At 51.0% G+C, this 22671-nt stretch overlaps 1 protein-coding gene across 2 annotated transcripts in view; it reads left to right on the top strand.

The window, feature by feature from the left end:
• The window catches only part of Crhr1 (corticotropin releasing hormone receptor 1), a 43237-nt gene that overhangs the window by 3670 nt on the left and 16896 nt on the right, over window positions 1–22671 (top strand). The window contains exon 2 of one of the 2 annotated variants that reach the window (XM_063241663.1): window positions 15508–15595. In XM_063241663.1, the coding sequence (XP_063097733.1) occupies window positions 15508–15595 (88 nt within the window). Of the gene's footprint in view, window positions 1–15507; window positions 15596–22671 lie in introns of those variants that run through there. The other variant, XM_063241666.1, reaches the window with a different exon arrangement.

Below are 22671 nucleotides of genomic sequence, written 5' to 3'. Positions count from 1 at the left end.
CCCTGTTTTCAAGGAACATGTAGATTATGGAAAAGCAGGACACTAACCCTGAGCCCATGAGGCTGAACTCAAGTGGAAAATGCATTTCACACCCTCACTAACATTTGGCTCCTTGGAGAGCAGCAGCAGCTAGCTGAGGTCAGCCACACAGAAGGAGTTTGAGGGTCCAAAGTGCCCTTTTGGCACTGCCCTAAGTGTCTGTGATTCCTTTCAAACCCAGGAACCTGAGCTCTGCCATGGTGTGTGACCTAGAATAGGTGGGTGGGGAAGTAGGTACAAGTTGATAAGTTCAGCAGCTAAAGGAATAGAAAGACCGTCAGTCTGGGGGTCAGCAAACCCAGCTTTGCTCTCAGCTGCGTCTCCAACTGGCTCTGACTTCTCGGCTAGGTCACTTTTCCTCTGTGCACTGCAGTTTCTGTATCTGTAAACAAGGGTGTCATACTAGACTCCTGTTATCTTTCAAGTCACTGTGAAAGGGCTGTGTTTCCAAAGATACCTTAGGGCTCTAATCTTACACAGTAAGAGCAGGGTGCAACTGATTCCACTCCCAGATGAAAGATCTTAGTACATGGTACCTGGACCTAAGTACCCTTCCCTGGGTCTCAGTGTCCTTATCTGTCTATCCCCCTGCACAACACTGGGTCTGTGAATCCCTTGCACACGTCTGGAGACTGAATGTAGGGCTGAGCTGTTGCGTCTCTGTTCAGTGTTGTAAATTGGAGCGAGCCTGCAGCTGCTCCCACAGGATACGCATGTCGTGTCAGAATGCAGAAGGCTGAGAGATGCCTGAGCTGTTCTAGTCCGCAAACAGCCAAGTGATCTGAAGGCTCTGTGGAGAGTAGAGGCTCAGCACTGAAATTCACAGCTCCTCTGCTGGGACTGGGGAAGTGCAAGGTGGCCGCCAGGAGCTGGGAGGAGCTCAGAGGGAGGAGGACTGGGCCACATCTCCCAGCTCTGCCTCCACCCTGGCCATGCACGGTTTCACAGAAAGGAAAGGGGAGCCCATTTGGGAAGTCAAGCCAGATAGAGATTTTAGATGCACTTTTATAGTCAAAGAACGATTCCTGTCTGCTTAGATTCTTGGAAGCCCCTATCCATCAACAGAGTCCCTTGCAAGTAATATCACTGAGTCTTTTTCAAATGCTCATCTTCAGTCTTAGGCCCTCTTGGCCAGTTGCATCCCATTTTACCCAGTATTCAGTGACCCAGTGTGGTAATCAGTATCATCATGTGCTAGCAAATGTAGGCTTGAATCCTACATCTTGAAGTGCTGGGCAATCATTCTGAGCCTCAGTTTCTTCTCCAGTCAAAAAAGGGGATAAATCATGAGTTTTGAGTATGCAAAATCACGCAGTAGCACATAGTAAGTGCTTAATAAGTATTAGTTATATGAGTCCCTTAATAAATCTTATCAGTTTTCTCAGTCTAAAAAAGATCACCAAAAGGAACGTTGAGGAGCTGGGGGTGAAGGAAGCATTCTTGGTAGTATAGGGTCTCCTGCCATCCAGGAATGTTTTCCACAGTCCCTGGGGAAAGAGAAACCAGCCCACAGCTGAGCTCAAAGGACAGAGAACAGAGGTGCCTACACTGGTCCCCTGCACATGGCTGACATGTGAAAACATTCATCAGTAAAAGTAGAGATCTGTAGGGAGAATCATACAAAATTACAAACTCACTGATGCAAACAATTATTTTGAAAACGACCAGCTAGAGTCTATTAGGCAACAGATGATTAACCACTTCTTTGCAGAGTAAATGGTATCTTTTTCAACATTGTCAGACAGCCGGGGAGGAAGACAGGGAAGGAGGCACCCCCTGTGAACATGGACAAATGCTTTCTTTTCTGTGAAATGAGCATGTCAGGGCTTTGGCCTGGAGAATAGGTCCCTGGACCACTGATTCAAATGCTTTACTTAAATGTGTCCTTCGGCAGTGGTCTACCCAGCAGCCATAAAACAGTTTGGAGGACAAATGAAGGTGTTTATGGATACTCTTTCCATCCTATAAACAGGCATTTCCTACCCTGGCCCTACTGGGCCCAGGGAGCAATTCCCAAGGTGCCAAGAGGTAGGGTTTGCGGGGCATACACAGCTGGCCCCCCAACTTGTCATCCAGGTTCCAGGAAGTCTGGTCTGAGCAGGTGAGCCTAGGTCAGGGCCCAGAAGACAAACTGGTCAGACTAGTTCATCTGCTTTGTGGCTGAAGATCCAGGAGGGGGCACCACTCTAGGCTAGCTGGCGGTTGTGACCTACCATCCAGACTGGTAAGAGGTGTTGAGGCTCTCAAGGGCCCGGAGCAGATCTTGGTTAAGCCTTTAAATTGGGAAGTCAGGAGCATTAGCAGAATTGGGACAGCTTATTGGTCAATGTCCCTGGCAATGTCCCTATTTGTTTGAAGGTCTCGGTAGTCTCCAGAAAACCCTTCCTACCTCAGTGGAGCCCAGAGATGCCAGCCACTCCCAGAGCAACCCTTCCCAGTGTGGGGAGACAACCAGGTGGGCAGCTTGTGACAGACACGGGAAGTGGGATTGAGGTGGGAATGCCACCTGAGCAGTACAAGCTGCAGGAGAAAGCCTGTGTGTGGTCACCTGGAAAGGAGGGGTTTGGTTGCCTGGGCAGGGGCTGAGGGAAAGTCCAGGGCTCTCTAAGGCAGAGGCCTCCCGCCATGGGATTTTTGTGCTCTCACGGTTCCAATACAACCTGCAAAAGCAGCAATCCAGCTGGGTGCCCCTGGGCTGCTCAGGGAGGATAGTTTTATTATAGATGATGCAGGCCTGCAGACAGACAGTGAGCAGGAAACTACAGGTGATGCACAGACGGAGACCACTAGCTAAACCTGGCACAGAAAGAGAGAAAACCCTGGCTTGGGGGCAGTTCCTGGAAACTCCCTCTGCATTGCTCACAAGCCTGCCCCATTCTTCTCCCCTTGTCTGGAGCCTTCTTCGGCTGTCCCCAAGAGCAGGCCTGCTCAGAGGCCTCCTGTGTGGTGTGGAGGCTGCAGATGCAGGATGGAGAAGGATCCCCCATCCCTCACTCCATCCCCACCACCTCAGTGCTGGGCCTCCAGCCCAGCAGCAGGATACAGAAGAATCATAAACTGCCACCTATGTGGTATAACTGCTCCCTACTGAGCATGCTCTGTTGTCTGTCTCTTTTATACACACATAAGAACACATGCTCACTGAGGAGTGTTTGTCATAGTATCTCCCGGCCTGACACACCTTTGGAAGCTACCCCCCACTGGTCACCACCTTTCTTAACTGTCGACACAGTTAAACCTGTGAACAGATATAATCACCTGCAAGCTCCACACCAGGACAAGAGATTGATGCCCAGAGAGGCAACTGGGCACCCAGGGGCCATGGAGTCAGCACTGGGAGTGGTTAGCAGGCTAGATAGCCTCCATGTCCTGCCCTGGCCATACATACCTGCTGGGAGCCTTAGGAGCCTGGATACTGCTTCATATGCCGAGGTGGGCAGGGCAAACCTGGCTGAAGGGAGCTGGGCACTGTGTACTGGGTTTGGTCTGACCTGGCCTTCCCTTACCTCCTTGGGCCCATTCCTTTTGTGCCAGCAGCTTCTCTTGGCCAGGTACACAATGGTTGACCCCACTGAGTGCTCCTGTCCTGCTGTAGAAGTGTAAGGCAAACATTCCTGAATCTTGCGCTCCTCGCCTCTACCCTCTGCCTGCGCCACAATCTCCTACACTAATGTCTCTACACCAACAGAATACTTACCTATGTCTCCTCATGTTTGGCTACACTGTCACTCCTGCTGTCCCCCATCTCTGCACCGGTTTTCACCTGCCAGCTCTACCAAAGTTTTCCGGAATCATCTCCTCTCCCTCCTCCACGTAGCCCTTTGGTCTAACCCCATCTCTCTTTAGAATATCTTTGCTTTCTCCTTGCCTCCTCCCCCTCCTGTGAGCCACCAGCTCAAAGAGGAGCCTGAGCTCTCCAACATAAGACCATCGACCTGTCAGCACACTTCCTCTCAGAGGCTCATAATACTAACTAGACTCCCTAAAGACATGTGGTCACTTGCATCGAACTAAGCTCTCATTCCCATCATAGATTCTGAAAGGGTCAGGAGGAGTCCTTTAAAGAATAAAAAATAAAAAATAAAGCAAAAACATTCTGCATGATCAGCATCTATCCAGAAAAATGCACACAGTAGGTGCACAGTAGATACTGGATTTAATGGAAGGTCTTCCTCTCCCTGCTTCTGAATTTCCCTCACCTGCGAGCTCCCCCACTGAATTTCCATGAATGCAGAGGTGCTATGGGGACAAGAGCCATAGGTGACAAGCTAGACAGATAGAGCCCTCTCCTCTGCATATGGATTGATGACCCAGTGGTTTATGCAGGGCTGTGCTATGGGAACCATTGAGACATTCCAGCCCCAGCCTGGGGTTCATCCCTGTGTCCATGGCACTGGGGTGTTGGTCTACATGCCATGAAGGCACCGTAGTGCTTCATGAGGGCTTCTTGGCAGAGCTGGGGAGAAATCACCAGTGCAAGGTTAGGATCCAGCCTGAGGAGACAAAGGGGTTAAGAAACTTCTCAGAAGCCCAGGATCTTTAAGGAGCAGCTACAGGAGGCGTTAGTCCCCAAGTGAGGACTAGGGGAGGCCTTGATGGCAGCCTGGGCTTCCCTCCTATCTGCTGCTATGGCTTTGCCAGTTGCAGGACAGGAGTAGCTGGGCAGGGGAGAGGTAGCCCAGGGCACCAGGATTTGTGTCTTCTCCATCCACACTGAATCCTTCCAGCTCTCTGCATGTGCCAGTGGGGCGGCCTTTCTCTCTATGACCAGGCCATGGCTTAACTGTGAATGCTGCTGTCGGGTTGTGAAATATGGGGCTCAGGAGCAGTAGTGCTGGTGAGGACCCCCAAGGCAAGGTAGTGACCTTTAAACTGACAAGATTGGAGCTGACTCTGCCACTTCCTGGACGGATGGCCTTTGGCAAGTCATCCAACCTCTCTGGGCTTTTTTGTCCTCTTTACTGGACCAAGATGGCGAATAAAGGAAGAAATAGTTGAGTAGTGAGGGGCCTGTCCTCACTGAAGCTCCAAGAAGGACCTGCTATCTTCATGGGTGGGGTTCCTCTCCCAGCTCCAATGTCCTGCATACTCTTCCCTTGGACCCTAAGCCTAGCTGTCACTAACCTGCCCCCATGAGCTAAGCCATCTCTGAGAACCCAGCGTGGCACCCCCTCCTCCAGCTCTTGCAGGCTTTTCAAACCAACTGTGGGAGGATGGTGGGGATTTTCCAGCTCCAGGCAGACTGGCCTGTGTCCTCCTGAGCAGGCTGCACGGCATGATTCACCTTGTGAGTCTGACAGCATCCGAATTGGTCCAGCCCCTGCTCAAGGAGATGAGCTTATTGACAACTTGCTTTAGTGTCACAGCAAGGACAAAGTCACTTTGAAGTTTCCAAATGCTTACTCTTAATTTTTGTGGACCAATAGCAAACAGTTTTCAGTGGGCAAACCAACCAGTCTGACCATCCCAACTGCATCTGAGTAGAACTCATCTAAAGCCTTCCTTTGGGGCCAGACTTCCTGGCCTGAAGTGGTGGCTCACTCTGCCTGCATCTATCTCTCCTGTCATGCCCCTTCTCCCTGTGGCTGTCCTGTGCAGGGACCTGAGCAGTGCTGGAGCTCTTTCTGGTCACTGAGTCTGGGTTGATGGATGTAAGAAGAACTGGACGCCAGGAAAAAGGAAATCGTTTGGTTTACTCAGAACCCAACCTGTGGGCAGGTTCTAGTGAGCCATTCCTCCTCCTCATTCATCAACTTGCACTTTATCACCAGGGTTCAGAGAGGACTAATGACACACATGGCAGCAGGGTCTTAGAGACATGGGAGAAGCCCTTCCTCTGTAGAGGACTCATGCAAAGCTCCCATGACTCAGCTCTCATGACCCCATGTGCTTCAACTCACCCAAGACAGAGGTGCCCAACATCTCCAGCATCCCAGAACGGGTTCTGCCTCCTGCCTCCTGCCTCAGAGACATTGACTTTGGGACACTGTAGGGAGAGACTGCCACCCTTTCTCCCAGTGGCCGCACCAGCAAGCCAGACTTCTTGACTTTGCTTGGTCTCCTATGCACACACCACCAAGACTAGGCAGGACCAGGACAGCACAAGAGAAAGGACCCGCTGCCCCTGCCATGTGCCCATTTGGCTAGGAGGAGTCCTTCCCATCAGCCCCTTGCCCTCAGACTAAGGCCAAGAGGTGGGAAATGACTGTCCAGGGTCACACAGAGAATTTCAGACACAGAGCAACCCAGGGCCTCTTCCTGTCTTGAAGGCTCCTCCCTCTGTTCATCCATTCTATTTGCACTCGACACTTGCACTCTAGCAGACAGGCAGGCGAGTGCCTTCAGGACATTGAGACTCCCCAAGGCAGGGTTTCCCAAGGTCAGCACTGTTGGCATTTGGGGCCATTCTTTATGTGGGGGCTGTCCTGTGCATTTTAGGGTGGTGGGCAGCATCCCTGGCCTTCACTCACTGAATGCCTATAGCTATCAGTAGTGGCCACCAGAATATCTCCAGTCATTTGTTCTTAGTGGTCCCTGGGGTGTAAAATGGCTCCCCAGTTGAGGACCACTGGGCTAATTCAGTTTATCCTCAGTGCTGGTGAGCATGAACAGTGTTAGCATTCCTGAGCTTCCCATGGGCCCACTGAGCCTGCACCTCTAGGGTAGGGCTTGAGAAGGAAATTTTCTTTCTCCCAGCTTGGATGCCAAGCATGATCTGATTTATCTAATTCGCTTTTACAGGCAGAGAAACAGAGGATGAAGTGGTAATTTCTAACTTCTGCCCTAAATCTCTGTGCTTAGTGGACTTTGTCCCAGGGGCGTTTTATGCTCCCCCTCGTGATCTTGAGAGTCAGGGGCTTCTCTGGGTAGGACAGCTGCAAATCCTGAAGGCTCTTCCATTAGACCAAGCCTGCCTTCCAGCCTCTGAAGATCTCCCCTTCCCTCTAGGGCCTCTTCAAACCCCTCTGAATGCTACTCCTGCGAGGACACCCTTCCACTGCAGCACCCAAACATGCCCCCAAACACATACTTAGCACCAGCAGCTGAGCTGAGAGCCCAACTGATGGTGTCACTATGTGGCTGGCATCCTGACACTTCAATTCTGTTGATTCTGTTTCCTGCTCCCTCGAGGAGGAGACTTCCAGGTATCTGCAAGCCTTTCACAGCCCAGAGCTGTGTGGCTGCCAGGGACTGGATCCAAGCCTCTGTGAGAAACAAACTTAGCCCTTCTGAATCCACCTCTACAGGAGTGTCCACCTCCCCAATTCTACCATCATGTCAGGGAGCCAGGCTGCAGCCAGGAGCTAGAGGCCGAAAGGCAAATGAACCCCAGACCCACCTGACTTCTGAAGGACCCAAGCTTGTGAAGAAGAGGGTGGATCAGGAGAGAAGAAAAAGCCAGGGGTAGGCACTTGGCTCCAGCCCTGATCTCCAGTCACCCTGTCAGCAGGGTGGATTCGGACGGGCTAAGTGTGTTTCTCACAGAGGCTTGGATCCAGTCCCTGGCAGCCACACAGCTCTGGGCTGTGAAAGGCTCCCAGATACCTGGAAGTCTCCTCCTTGAGGGAGCAGGACACAGAACTGAAGTGTGAGGATGCCAGCCACATAGTGACACCATCAGCTGGGCTCTCAGCTCAGCTGCTGGTGTTAAGTGTGGTGTGTGTGTGTGTGTGTGTGTGTGTGTGTGTGTGTGTGTGTTTGGTGCTGCAGTAGAAGGTAATAACTGTGACCACATCAGCTTGTCACCTGTACATGGGTAGATAGCCAAGGTTTCAACTTTGGGCGTGGTTGAGAGGATTGAACAAGAAAATTCAGAGTTTGTTACTGGGCAAACTCAGTAAAAGCAGAAAGAAGGAATGGAAGGAGAAAGAGAAAGAAAGAAAGGGAGGAAGGGAGGGAGAGAGAGAGGAGTGAAGGGAGGTAAAGATGCAGAAAAAGGCAAGCAGTTAGGGGAGAGGCAGTGATGACTGCCTGTAAGTTCAGATCCCACCAAGGAGGGAGAGGAGGAGGCAATACGGGGTGACAGGGGAGCAGTGCTCCAGAGCCCCCCGCCTCCATGCCCATTAAATCCACCTCCTCGGGGTGATGCCTATGCCACTTTTGCAGGTGGACACAGCTTCCTGAAAACAAACTGGTGATGAAAAACAGGTGAACAGGAGGCAAATCACGGAGCACTGTGGGACAAAAGCACTGAGTTGGGGAGGAAGGAAGGAAGCACTTTTCACAGAACCGAGTAACGGAGGTGGCCGCTGTTTGTGCTCACCATGCATTGGGCCCCATGCTCTTTGATTGTGCACAGTATATTTCATTAGCCCCAATTAAAGATGCAAATTTAAGTGATTTGTCCAAGGTCACCCAGGAAGGTGCAGAGAAGAGATTCCAGCCTGGATCTCTCTGGCCCAAAAGTTAGATGTTCAAATTTCTGCTCTCCTGGGAGTCCTGGAATCAGACTTATGTTCAGACCTGGAAAGAAACTCTGGGAACCCAATTGTTCTTCCATTTCCCATTTGAGGAAACCATTTTGGGGAGGAGGTGAGGAAATGACTTGTCCATTGTGCTCCAGCAAGTTTGTCAGAGTTAGAACAGGTTTCCAGCCCTAATCTCCCCACCCCAAAGCGCTTGTGCCTTTGGTACACCATCCTGGGGGCCAAGATGGTCATGCAGGAAGCAAGGACCAGGAGGAAGAGGGTGCCTGGGGCAGGAGGAGAGGAGAAAATGAGGAAAAGAAGTAAGCATCAGAATGTCCTGATGGGACTCATCACTGAACCCTGTGGCCCAAGGTGTAAGAAGGTGCAAACCCGTCTGCTCATCCATTCACTTATTATTCATGCACTCCCATGCATCGGGACCTAACTGTGTCAGTCCTCACCGAGGGTGCAAAAGTAGCCAAGCATAGACCTTTCTCAGGATCTTACAACCCAAATGGGCATGTGTTAGGGTCCTTAAAGGGCAAATGTAGACTCCAGAACTGGGATGAGTGAAGCAGGTGACCCGCAGGTCCAGCTCTGCTGTGAGGCAACCTTGACGGGAGAGGACTGTGGGAGCAGGGCTGGAGGCAGGAAGCATCTTGAGCCCAGGGGCCCAAGAAAAAGCCTGCAGGTGGGGAACACCCAAGTAGTACCCCTCCCTTAACTGTAGGCAGAGTTTTTGTTCCATTTTTCTTCTCTGTACAACAGCAATTTAAGTTAATTAAATGCAGCAATAAGTTATTTTTGTCTGCCTGGAATAATTTTTTCACTATTCTTTACTCGGAGGAAACACGGCTTTTGACTTGGGGTAGAGGCAAGCTGATGCTGTCACAGAAGGAAGCCGTGGGGGGACAGCTGGGTCTGGATCAGGATGGGAAGAAGGGGCTGTTTTGGGGGCAAAAATCTTACACAGTCTGGAAGCCTGAGAAGGAACACATGGCATCTTTGTTCTCTGTCCCTGGTCCAGCTTCTACGCTGGTTAGATTTAGGGAACTTCTGAGTGGATCAAAAAATAAAGAGGCGCTTCCCGAGGGCCTCTGCTGTGCTGGGCACTGCTTGCAAACCCAGCCCTGATTGACCCCCTCTGTGCAGGGTGCAGATCTGTGATCATCTGCACAAGGGCTCTGCCCTCCCTACAGCCAGTAGCCCCCATGACTACAGAGCGACAGACAGTATTTAGAGTTGCTACACATAGTATTTTATTTCTGTAAACTAAATCCTAGTTTTCAATGCAACAGGAGCCATTTATTTTGTAAATAAATTGTGATTTATGACCCCTTGGCTTTCGCATCAAGATTTGTTTCTCTTGGCTGTTGCCCAGATTGCAGAGCAAAGCAGTCAGAAGGGACAAAGAAGCTGGGGACCCAGACCTCAGCCAGCAGGAAGCAATATGGGCTCCAGGAGCTTTCACTGCATGTGTGGGATCACCAGGGACAACCAGGACATTGGTCACAGTGAGGAGTCAGGGGCCTCTCAAGTCAGGACACTCATGGTCTCTTAGCCATGGAAAGTAACAAGGCCCCACTTTATCCTTGACCTGCAGAGCTGCCTCACTGAGCAAGGACTCAAATTCCCCCTTCCAGGCCTCAATTTTCACACCTACAAATGCTGAGGTTGACAGACTGTGACACTGCGCTGCCCCAGAGGCCAGCTTGGCGCTCCAGGCTTTCTGGTTCCATCTCAGCCCCATCTGAGATGTCCCCACCCACCCACTCGGGGCTGTGCTCCCTTGATTGAGAGGCTTTCTCTCTCTGCTCCTGCTTGTCCCTGTACTCTGGCTCACTTCCCTCCAGGAGCCTGCCCCAAGGTCGTGGATGCAGCCCCCACCTGCCCTGCACTTGGCTCTGGTCACTTGGTCCTGCTATTATTCTGTGTGTGAGTTTGTGTGTAATGTGTTTGGGTGTCTGTGTGTATTGTCCTCATCCTTGTCTGAATTCCTTTCTTTTCTGTCCAGTCAAGTGTTTAGCCCCAGGCTCTCTTTTTTGCTGTCTCTAGTATTGAGTCCAATGCCCTCACACTGAGCTGTACCATAGTCCTTGTTTGTTTGTTTGTTGTTTTCGAAACAGAATCTCACTGGGTTGCTAAGTTGTGCAGGCTGCTCAAACTTGTGATCCTCCGGCCCCAGCCTCTCAGAGTATTGGAATTACAGGCATGTGCCAGGACATTCATCAGCCCTGGCCTCCTAGAATGTAAAATTCTGGTACAGTCAGGGGCTAGAGAATTCACTAAATCTGGTGGTTTTAAAAAACAAAACAAACCTTTTCTTTTAAAAAGCTCCTCCACAAGGACAACTTATGGCAGAAGGCGGATGATGGGGCGGAGAGGCCAGAAAGGACCTGGACTTGGACTGAGGAGGATTCTGGGACCCCAAGGGGCACGTGGTGATAATGACTATGTTGACACTTGCAGCAAGTACCCAAGCATCTCTTTCCTCCTTCCCCCAGGAGGTCCACATCCCTGTGAGGTGGGGAAGAAAGCCTTTTTGTCCCTGTTTCACAGAAGAGGAGATGGCATCCCAAGGGCCAGGTGACTAATCCAGTCACATAGTCTGTGGGAGGACTGGGCTCAGAACTCAGCAGGAAGGCAGGGAATTTCGAGGATCATTCCAGGACTGGACCTGTGGCTGTTAGATCAGCTCAGCTCTGCCCCTGAGAGTTCTCCCAATCACGCCTGGGAAATAATTGGGAAAGGGAAAGGAAGTGGTCCCTCTCCTTCTTCCTTGGGGACATCTGGGAGGTGGGAGCATCCCCAGCTCCCTTCTGGCTACCCTTTCCTCTTCTTGTGGCCCTTTAATCCTTCTGCAGAAGATTAATTGCTGCATCATCCCACCAAAAGAAATGGCGCTTTTGTACCTTAAAGACCAAACTGAGCTTCAGCAATGTAGCTTTTTTTAAAGGCCCCTAATAAGCATTTCCTGGGTGTAGTTAACCTTTACGCCAAAGTCACACTGGAAATTGGGATAGAGCTTCGATTCTGTGCTAGCCTGGAGGCAGGAGGAGGGCAGCGGCTGAGCTGCAGCTGACAGGCTCCAGCCCCCATCCGCCCATCCACAGGTTCCTCGCAGTTTCCCCCTCCTGTGTGAATTCCTCCTGTCTGTGCTTTGCCCTGCCAGAAACCTGGCCAGGCCAGAGGCATCCCCTCACCCCACCTCATTCATCTACTCCAAGGGCAGATGTGGACCCAGTCTCCACTCAGCTGCTCTTTGATCTGGCCACCTCAGCTGCAAATGAGGAACTTGGGGTCTGCCCTGTTTGCTTTCTGCCATGAGGTGCTGTGTTCAGGTCAGGACCTGCTGTGCCTTTGGACAATCATTTTAGATGATGCTGTCATTGAGCGGCAGCACTGCCTTGTCCTCAGATTTAACCTTCAAGGTTGGACAGATCTGTAAGAAGACAGAGTTTTTATTTGGGACTTCAGGCCTGCCAGGCTGGGGTACAGAAGTGGGGTGTCAGCTACTGAGTGAACCTGGTACTCTGCCAGCTTCACCTCTTCAGAGCCACTGTGGTGTCCCCGCTATGTGGAAAGTTCATGAATTCCTGAAAATTGGTTTGTCAAAAACAGTACTGAAAAGATGACCAGCAGCTGAAGCTAATGACAGAGTGGAGAAGCCAGTGGAAAGAGTCCAAGGGCGTAGTGTCCCCAGGCCCAAAGCACTTTGGCTTGGTCCAGTTTGGTGGAGACCAGGACCTCAAATGTGACCCATCCGTGATGCATTGCAGCCACAGCTCTCTTTGGGTACTAGACCTTGCTGATGAGTGGAGGAGTGATTCATCCTGCTCCATCACAGACACCTGCACTTAATTCAGAAAGCTCACACTGCACCCCCTGTTGTGTTTTTATAGACCCCAACTTGTGTCCTCTGTTTTAAGAGAAAAACGATATCTTCAGATATGGGGTGGGGACTGGCCTCATTGGTGCGTTAGCTGCCAGTTGATGGAGATAGAAATTTGTAGTTCTGAAGAAGAGATCAGCAGACAGTGGGAAGAAACATACAGGAAAAAAAAGAAAGAAACACACAGGAAATCTCTGGACTTTCCTGGAAGTGTAATTCAAGAATAACCAGAAACCTTTACAAACCTTAAGAGCAAAAGGAGCACAAACACAGATTCTGCTAAAGCCAACCTTTCCAGAGAGAAAAGGTTGGTTTGAGAATTTTAAGAGGCATTTTCCTTTGCATAATGCAACACAAGTCCTCTGTGGATAGAAAATGGCTTTGTGAACAAGCATATTTGAGAAGAAGATGTAAGCTTTCAGGTACAAGCTGCCAGGGAGAGACAAGCCCTTTACCCTGTGGCATTTTGCTTAGTTTTCTGATAAATCTAGATTTGCTTTGCTCTTCAGTGAGCCCCAGAACATTAAGATGCAAGAACAGAACTTGTGGTCTGTGTACGTGCCATCTAATTAGAGCCGTGGGTCATAGGTTCTTGGTACTGAATGGGAACTAGTCCCACCTCCGAAGGTGAGACTCCTGAGCCCACGGCCCAGCGCATGCACAAGCACATTGGGGGCACATGGAAGAGGAAACCGGGTAGCTTTGCTTCTGGACCTAGCTGCAGGTACAGGGTTAGAGTAGCGGGGAGGTGAGGGGCGAGGCTGCACAGGCAGGCCAGCGTGCTGAGTTACTAGATGGGACCGGAGCATGATGTGCCTTCAGGGGGAAGCGGGAAGAGAGAAGCAGGAATAGAGGTTTAAAGGTGCATGAGTAGGGGCTGGGGATTTAGCTCAGTGGCATAAGCGCCTGCCTTGCAGGCAGTCGTGAGTTCGATCCCTGGTACCGATAAAAAACAAAAACAAAAACAAAAAAAGGTGCATGAGTAATGGTGGGATGTCAGCAGGAGGGCTGCTGTTTTCCAAGGAGTGTTTCTAGTTTCTTTAATTTGCATGTTAGCTGACTTGAGTCTGATTCTGTGCGTGCATGTGCGTGCATGTGCGTGCATGTGCGTGCATGTGCGTGCATGTGCGTGCATGTGCGTGCATGTGCGTGTACTCGAGTGTGTGTGTGTGTGTGTGTGTGTGTGTGTGTGTGTGTGTGTTGTTGGGAGGTGAAGTGGGCAGGGGGAGGGTGAGAAGCTGAAGACAGGATACAGTGCCCTGCTAGAAGGGGCCTCTGGCTGTAACAGCCAGGCTGCCTGTCTGGGGGGACGGCGTGGAGCAGAGTCTGGGTTCCCCTGACCACCAAATGAGCAGTACAGCTTCATAGCGAGAATGCAGCTCTCGGCTTACCTGGCAGGTCCCACTAGCTGGTGTGGTGGCTTCCTCCTCTCTCAACTTGTGTGCTTGCGTTAAAAAATGAGGCTAAAGGTATTTCTCCATCTCTTTGGAGACTGAAGCTTAATTATTAATTAATAAAGTGGTGGAAGTTTCTCAGGGCCAGAGATGAATGGGTTTGTACTAATCACTGTCGAGGTCCACAGTGGAGTTAGCTGACCCCAGGGTGATTTGGGGACTGTCCCGTGTGCTGAGCAGGACACAGCACTGGGGGTGCAGGGCAGGGCACTGCTGAGGAGCCTGGAGTTTGATCCTGTAAGAGCAGAGAGACCCCGAAGCCACACCAGCGGGATGTGCGAGTGAGGGAGCTGAGTAAGCAAAGCCTGCTAAGGGCTCAGGCAGCCCCTGAGGGGACAGTATGATTCTGTGAGCCCTACGGGGGCTTCTCGGAGGAGGTAGGGAACCAGACTCTGCCCAAGAGTGACACATTCTACTCAGGAGTGGAGGCAGGGAGAGAAGGCAGCAGAGCCTGGCTTCACTGTGGGTTTGTGAGCCGGTAGGGGTTGGCGCCTGGGGTCGGGGTGCTGAAGGGAGAGGGCAGCGGAGGACATTCCTGCAGGTGAGCAACAAAGGCTGGCCTCTGGAGAAGAGAGCAGTCGGGTTCTAAGGACAGCGACAGAAGCTGAGGTCCATAGCGAATGAACTGGGGGGGGGGGCCACGAAGAAAGGGGCAGGTACAACTATGAGCTCACCCTGATGGATGAGGTAGAGGCCAGCTCGGGAAGAGGTTGTGAACAGAGCCAGGACAAGGGCACATGAGTAGGCATTCTCCTCCAGCACAAGAAGTCAAGAGGGGGCAAAAACATCAATAATTTCTTCCTTTTTTTTTTTTTTTTTTTTTTTTTGTCTTTTTCCTTTTTGTCGGTACCAGGGATCGAACTCACGACTGCCTGCTTGCAAGGCAGGCGCTTATGCCACTGAGCTAAATCCCCAGCCCCAACATCAATAATTTCAATACAGTAATATTGTTACTGATTTCTTCCTTTTGTTCTAAGCTCCAATATGGTCCTATTACTGAGCATTTGTGTGTGTGTGTGTGTTTAAACTTTTTAGTATTTTATCATGGATTTTTATGTTATTTGTATTTTCTTAAATTGCATTAAAATATTACATGAAATGTCACCAATCCTGACTCCTAAGTTTTTGACACCCCTTTACTTTTGTACCCACTTCATCTTAGTCCAGGTGGGGTCATGTGAGAAGGTTGCATGTCACCTGATCCTAGGTAGACTAACAGCTCATAGGACTTGGACATGACCCTGCCTCTGGAGAAAGGGAAATATGTCGATGAGGGTCTGTGTGCTCTGGGTGCTCAGAGATAGTGAGAAAGAGAGAGAGGCAGAGAGAGACAGAGATAGAGAGAGAGGGAGAAATAGAGACAGATAGACAGAGGGAGCAGGGGAGAGAGAGAAAGAAGGCTGGCAGGCCATGCTTGGGTCTGTGTGATGGAGACTGCCTCCTCCAGCAGAGCCTCATTACAGGAGGACTCTTGCCATCAGGAACAAGAGTCCTGCCCTAGTCGCTGGGATGCTTCCCTGACCAGCCTTCTTCCAGGCCCTGATGAGCAGGGCAGCTCCAGAAACTCCAGGCCCAGAGGATATTGAAGGAACAGGGCAACAGGAGACTGTGAAGAGTTTGAACACAGAGTGGGAAGGGATCTGAGGCACAAAGTATCAGGCCAGACTCTCGAAGCCCCAGCCTAACCGTGTCCCTCACCTTCCTGTGTCTGCAGGCCCTTCTCCTCCTGGGGCTGAACCCTGCCTCGACCTCCGTCCAGAATCAACATTGTGAGAGCCTTTCCTTGGCCAGCAACATCTCTGGTGAGTCCCCCACCCCTTCTGAAAGATGCCAGGTCACCAAAATCTGCCCTCCCCCGGCCTAATAGCACCATGCCCTGCGGCAATGATAGAATTCCTCTCCAGAGCTCCAAGAAATTCGGCATTTTGCCACAGAGCACAGTGCTGAGAAGGAGCCTAAAGTTGGGTGTAAGTTTAGTGGGAACGAGAATTATGGCTAGCCAGCAGCTTCTGTCATGCTCACAGGAGGTACACGTGACAAATGTGCCCAGAAGTCATTGTCCTTGCTGCTGAACTGTGATATAGGGACATCAGGTGATGGAGACAGGTGCTTTTTGCTACAGCTAAAAGTGCACAGAGTTGAACACTGTGTGGCCCTGCCCATGTGCCAGACAAGGACTTCAGCTATAGGAGCCCAATTTGCACAGTGACTTTCAAGGTGGGTAACTGTTAATGTTCACTTGACATATAAGGAAACTGAGGCACAGAAAGGCGTTAGGAAGCTGTGGCACCTGAGCTGAGCACAGGCTGCCCAGCTCTGAGACACCAGGTTCAACACCTCCCCGTTACACCTGCAACTTTACCTTGTGCCAAGTGCTGTTGTACAATTATTTCATCCTCACAAGTCTGAAAATAACATTCATCCAGGTGGGGAAACTGAGGCATGGGAGAGTTACATAACACTACCAGGACCACAGGCATAGTAATGTAGCAGTGGCAGGGACTCGGTTTGGAAGGCTTGGTGTCCTGAGGAAATTTAGTCTCTTCAGTGATCTCTTTTGCTTATGTACCAGGTCTGTTGTAAGGCATTAGGGGGACAGAGAGAGGCTCACAGTCTGACCCAAGTCCCCAAATGAATGTAATAAGAGGCAGAGTGCTAGATACGTGCTGGCAGAATAATAGGCTCAAATGTTTTAGAAGAGAGACACGAGCCATGAATTGTGGAAGCTGGGCCTGCAGGGAGAGGAGGCTTCTCCAACTCAGAGCTGCTGCTACCTGGCCTGCGGTTCCTTCACCGGGAGGCCTGGGGGAGCTGAGCAAGTAGCCGGCTTAGACAAGGCAGGCTGGCTTCCTGTGCCGGCTCACGTGTGTGTGTGTGTGTGTGTGTGTGTGTGTGTGTGTGTGTGTGTGTCTGTGCGCGCGCGCGCACGCAATTCCCTGTAAGCCCTCTGAGTCTTACTTAGCCCAGCTACAAAGGGAGGAGGTGATGTTTGCCACGAGGACCTGTCATATGTTAAATGCACTGAGCTTTATGGCTCTCTTTCACAACTGCAGAGAGCCAGCTACAAGTGAGTCTAAAAGCTTAGGAAACATAGGCAAGGGTTTGAAATGCTTTCTTGTAAGCTAGAAATAAAGGAGGGAACCAGCCACAAACTGCTCATAACAATGTAGGTGGCAGGAGGCAGAATACAGTGTTGCAAATCCAAGCTTGCTGAAGGAGGAAGTTTTAGGATAAGTCCTAAAAGAGATAAATCCTTAAAAGAGATTGAGGACTGGCAGAGAAGACCCAATACTCTACCCAAAACCAGGGTGGTCCCAGTTCTTTGGAGACTGAGGTAGGAAGCTCCCAAGTTTGAACCCAGCCTGGGTAATTTAGCTTAGTGGGATCCTGACTCAAAATTTGAAAAGGGGGTGCCATAGGGCTGGAGCTCAGTGCCCAGTAAAACAAAAACAAACAAAAAGAAAGATCAATCAAGAATCAGTAGGTGGGTTTTGTGGGAGGACCAGAGCAGGAAGGGGACGGTTAACCGGGGAGGGTGTTGAGTGCTAGAAGTATCAGCTATAAAACTGGCTAAGCTGGGCTGTGGGGATCGGAAGGTCAGTAGTCAGCCTGGAATTTGGGACGGGAGTGATGGGGATGGAGGAGGCTGGAGGGAAGGCCCCACCCTCAGATCCCCATGTCTGGGGCAGGTCAGGCTCCATTAACTTGCTTGTTGTGTTCAAGAGAAGTGACATCCCTGTGTTCATGCAGGCCCTGATAAATGGTATTCATTCCCCTGTGATTTGTTACTAGGTGCTCCCACCCAGAGCCCAACCCACCTGGCTTCATAGCACACAATCCATCACCCTCCACAACGTTCTCTAATAACGGGCCATTTGTCTTCTGAGACCTACCCAGACCTATGGGCAGAGACAGATGGTGAGGGTGGGGCTGACGGGCTGGGACAGATGGATGGGCGTCTGGCCAGGGCAGCTGGCACTGAGCCGGGACCTTTGGGGTGCTCCTTACATGCCTCATGCCAGGAGAAGAGAGAGGCTAGGTCCCCAGGATCGAGACCCCATCATGTGGCAGATCACAGACTTTTTGACTCATAAAATCACGGCACAAGTATGATAATGCCAGAAACTATAATATTGTTAACTAATAACATCGCACACAGACAAGTGGACTCAGTTAACAAAGACCTAGAGTCATTGGTTCCCATATCTGGTCTTAAAGTAGTGAATGGTCATAAAAGTTAATATTTATTTACTGCCCATTCTGTGTTAGATACCATTCTGAGTACTTAATCTCATGCAGGCATCACAGCAATACAGTCAGGAAGAATTTTTATCCACATTTTATGAAACAGGAGCCTGAGGCTCCAAGAAACTAAATAACTTGTAGCACACACAGTTTCTTGAGGTACTGGCCCCAAGACTTGAGCCTGACTTTGGACTCATCACCAGGATCACAATACATGGTTACCAAGATATCAGTGGCGTTCCAGGGCCCTCTGGGAGCACAGTGTCCCTTCTGTAGCTTCTCTTACCTACCCTGGGTTTATACATGGTCCCAAATTCTGCTCAGCATCTGCTATGTGCTTGACATTATACTGGGTGTTGAGAATGAAAAAATAGAGAAGGGGGCACAAACCACAGGACAAGCGTGTCTGTGGACTCCTGTCCACTTGTCCTGATGGACCTCACATCCTTCCAGGCACTTTCCTTCCCTGCCCAAGCACAAGGTGCCAAGCAAAAACCAGCGCTTTTTGCCTGCCCTCTGTTACCCTGTGCATGCCTGGTTGCTAATGAAATGTCAGTGTTTTCGAGAAATATCAAATTAAAACAGCTTTCCAGTTGATCTGACCTTCATCTTACATTGCTCAGTTTTTGCCACAGTATTTCACACTAGTTAACCTAACTGTCCACCTGTTTGTTTTCTTACTGCCTCCTCCACTAGAATGGAAGCACCCAGAGGGCAGGGCATTTGTTTTATTCATTATTGTTTCCCCAGTCTCTGACCTTTCCTAGGCGATAAGTACTTGTAAAGGGCAGTTGAAAGGAGTAAATGCCTCCCCTTCCAAAACTAAACTGACCAGGAAGGGCACTGCGGGGCCAGGTGCTGAAGGGTGAATTACCTCGGAATGGAGCTCCGCTGCCTTCTCTGGTCCAAACTGCTCATCACCTCAGATCTATGATACCCACGTGGGAAAATACCACCCAGGAGAGCAGTAGCATTGGGCCTGGAGGGAATGTTGGCCCAAGAATGCGACCTCAGCTGTCCTGACCTCAGCGGTCAGGACCAGGCTGCAGACTTTCTTACTGCGGCCTCCTTTCCACACCCGCCCTGTCCTCTGAAATCTTCTTTCTTTGTGCCTCCTTCTCGTGGCTTCTCCCTGTCTTATCTTCATCGTCCTTTTGTCTCTTATTTTCTCTCCACTCTCTTTGCCCACCTGGTTCCCTCCCTCCTCTTCTGTCTTCTCTGCAAAGAGCTGTATGGATTGAATGAACAGGATGAATTTCTAAATGCAAAAGGCTTTTCTTTCATAGTGCCTGGCATGTATTGGCGTTTGACGCAGGCTGCTCCCAAATTCTATAATCGGCCGCCTTTGGAGGCCACATCTCGGCCGGCTCCCGGGGGACCCCCCTCTCCTCCTTCCCGGAAGGAAGTTGTGTCCGTAGGACGCTGAACTGAGCCAAAGTGCAAGTGGGCAGCACCTCCTCACCGCCTCCGCTTCCGGGTCCCCCTTCCTCTTTCTACTGCTCTTCCCTTACTCTCCTCTTCTGTCGCGCCCTTCGGTCCTCGCCTGCAGCCTACAGCCACAGGGCGGGCCACCACAACCCCTGGCTTAGCGCATCTTTGGTGGCTAGTTCCGCTACCAGCCGCCGCTCTCGATTGGCCCTCCGCCTCTGGCCACGCCCACCTGGCTCCAGCCCCGACGCAGACCCCGCCCACCCAACCCCAGCCGGCAGGGGGAGCTCTGGTCTCACTCTGGCGGAACCAGCATCTTTGCCGCCTTTCATTTGGCAGTTCTCCACTTTGGCAGTCTCTCCTCCCTCTTTTTCTGGTCTTTCACACAGACTCTCATTCGCTCCAGGATTTTCCTGGGCTCTAAATGTAAAGCTCGCACCCGGTGCTGTGTTTCCAGGCGCCTCCTCCACGCAGCCTTCTGTGAGTTGCGAGGGGACAGGAGGGCAGGAGAGGAGCTCTAGGGCAGAGAGGAGTGCGGCAGAAAAGCTGTCAGGGGCGACTGCCCTGCATGGGGCCAGCCCTGTGTGGTGGGAAAAGCATGAGTGGGCGTTAAGAGACCAGGATTCAAATACACTTCTGCCTCTGGATCCCAATTATCTAAAGTCAAATAAGCCCTATGTCTGTGCAGGCTTCAATTTTCTTACCTGTCAAATAAAGAGAATTAGCGCCCACATTGGTGTAAGATCTATAGTGCCTGTGGCTGCATGCATACCACAGAGGAGGAGCACAGATGGTTCTGCCCCACCCACTGCCATGTGGACCCCATTTCCCAGGACCAGCTATGGGTGGGGCCAGGCCTCTGGTTAGGGTCCCGAAATCCTTAGGTTGGCAAGGCCTAGCATCTGTTCCTTGGGCGGCACCTGCCTTGGTTCTCTAGACTGGTGTCTGCTGACCTTCTCTGGCCCTGTTCTTTGCAGAACAGGACCTGGGAACTGTCCAGGGAGGAAGGAAAGCAGATGCTATTTGCACTGAGACAGTGTGTTAGGCAAGGTCCAGGCACTGGCACACACGACACGACACACCGTAGAACTGCCCAGTACCTGGCTCAGCGATACTGTGCATGAGGTGGCTGAGGAGCAAGACAGTGCCATCAAGTGAGCTGGACTATGTCGTGCATCTGGCAGGAGCCTGGCACACAACTGGCCCTCAATAAATACCACTGCCTCCTTGACTCGCCCCATCTTTTACTGCCACCCCATATGGTATGACAGAGAGAGCACTTGATTTATAGCCCCAGTTCCTTTCCACTTTGACCTGTGACCTTGAGCAAGTCAGTTAACATCCATGGACCTCAATGTCTTCATCTGTAAAAAGAGAATATTGATATTTCAGAGCAAATTGGGATCCAATCAAATAGGTGAAGAAGAGCTTTGAAAAAGCAGAGTGTAGTTCATAATACTACTTCCCCCCTACACCCCACCACACACACACACACACACACACACACACACACACACACGGCCATGTGCCTCTGGCTCCCCCTCCTCTGAACTCAGCACTGGCAGCATGACCTGTGGCACAGTCAAGTCCCAACCTGGCACCCCCATACCATACCTGGGCTGCCTATCTCTCTCCCCTTCTTTCCCCACCTCTCCATAATGCTACCGTGGAAGCTTCCTGTGCCCCACACCTGCCTTTTCCAGTCCAGATTTCTTTCTCTTTAGATTAAGCCTTACGGTATTAAAGTCTATGCTATTCGAGCCTTGAAGGAAAAACCAGCATTTGGAACCTACGTAGCTGGTCACTGCCCTGCGTCCAGCAGGGAGAGGAAGCCACTTTAATGCACTGCTGTTTTCTGAGAGGCTGGGAGCAGGCTAATTGGGGAGAAGATGTCAGCTGCTGATGCCCAGCCCTGAGAGGCCGCCCCAGCCCCACTGGGCCTGATTGTGCCTGGCTTGTCTGTATGTTCTTGTGCCAATTTCAGGCAGACGCCTTCTGCCAGAATGGAATTCTGGGCCTCGACAGGACTGGTGTGCCAGCTTCATGGCAAAAAGAGCATCAGAAGGCAGAGAAAGTAGGGGCAGCCTCAGGAGGGGGTTCCAGCACCAGGTGTGGGGGTGCTTGGCCCTTGCTCTCGGAGACCATTTTCTCACTGCCTTCCTGAGATGTCAATAGTGCTCTCTCTCTCTCTCTCTCTCTCTCTCTCTCTCTCTCTCTCTCTCCTCTCCCTTCCCTTTCCTTTCTCCCTCAAGAAAGCTCTTTATATAAGGGAAAATATTAATATTTAAAAGAGCCATCAATGTCCTCTTTCTAGTTCAGCTGTTTACATCTATTTAGAATCACGAATCCTTTTTAGAATCTAACAAAAACCATGGGACCCTTTCACCATGGGAAACACATGCACACACATTTGCCCCTAGATCACAGGTCAGTACGAAGTTTCCTGTGGACTGAGAATTTCTGATTGTGGGTTGGAAGTGTCACTCAGTGGTAGAGTGCTGGCCTAGCATGTACAAGGACCAGCACCAAAGAAAGAAAAGAGAGAAAAGTCCTATCTACTTTGTTATAGATGAAAACACCAAGGCCCAGAGGGAGCAAATGGCTCATGTATGGTCGCACAGCAAATCAGCAGCAGAAGCTCTCACCATTCAGTGCCCTTTCTACTTCCCCCAGCAAGTGGCTTTTCCCCACCCTGGTGGCCTCCTGATCCAGCCTCTCCCAAGTCCCAGCACAGGCAAGAGCAGTTCTGGGTAAATGTGGTGTGGGCAGCTGGTTCTGGCCTGTGAGACCGAGGCAGATGTGGCTGGATCCCAGAGACATGAAAGGGATCTGGGTCACAGGTTATTTCAGCTTGTCCCAGGCTGTTCCTGTGAAGTGTTGGAGCACCAGTCTGTTGCTAAAGGAAGGCAGAAGAGGAGGGTCTTCAGCCTACAGACAGGGAGCCTGAAGCATGCCCAGCCTTCTTTCAACACCTGCTCTAGGCACCTCTGCTCCTCCCTGCTCTGTAACCCACACTGGCTCTCTAGTGCCTAGCACCGAATTCAGATTCCTCCCCCTGGTGTCTGTTTTGCATGGAATGAACTTGGTTCATCACAGGGACCCTGGCTTTGCCCTTCCCTAGTTGGTATGTGAATGTGAGCCCGCGGGCAGGCGGGAAGGACTCTCAAGGGTTCCCTGTCTGCCTGGCCCTTGGGGTGGGACCTTA

Source organism: Cavia porcellus, unplaced genomic scaffold (assembly GCF_034190915.1).
Source record: "Cavia porcellus strain 051 isolate PalLab524CR breed Dunkin Hartley unplaced genomic scaffold, mCavPor4.1 scaffold_32, whole genome shotgun sequence".
In the NCBI taxonomy this organism is placed as follows: Eukaryota; Metazoa; Chordata; class Mammalia; order Rodentia; family Caviidae; genus Cavia; species Cavia porcellus.
Note: the sequence above shows the minus strand (reverse complement) of the source record. Positions and strands in the feature narration are given on the sequence as shown.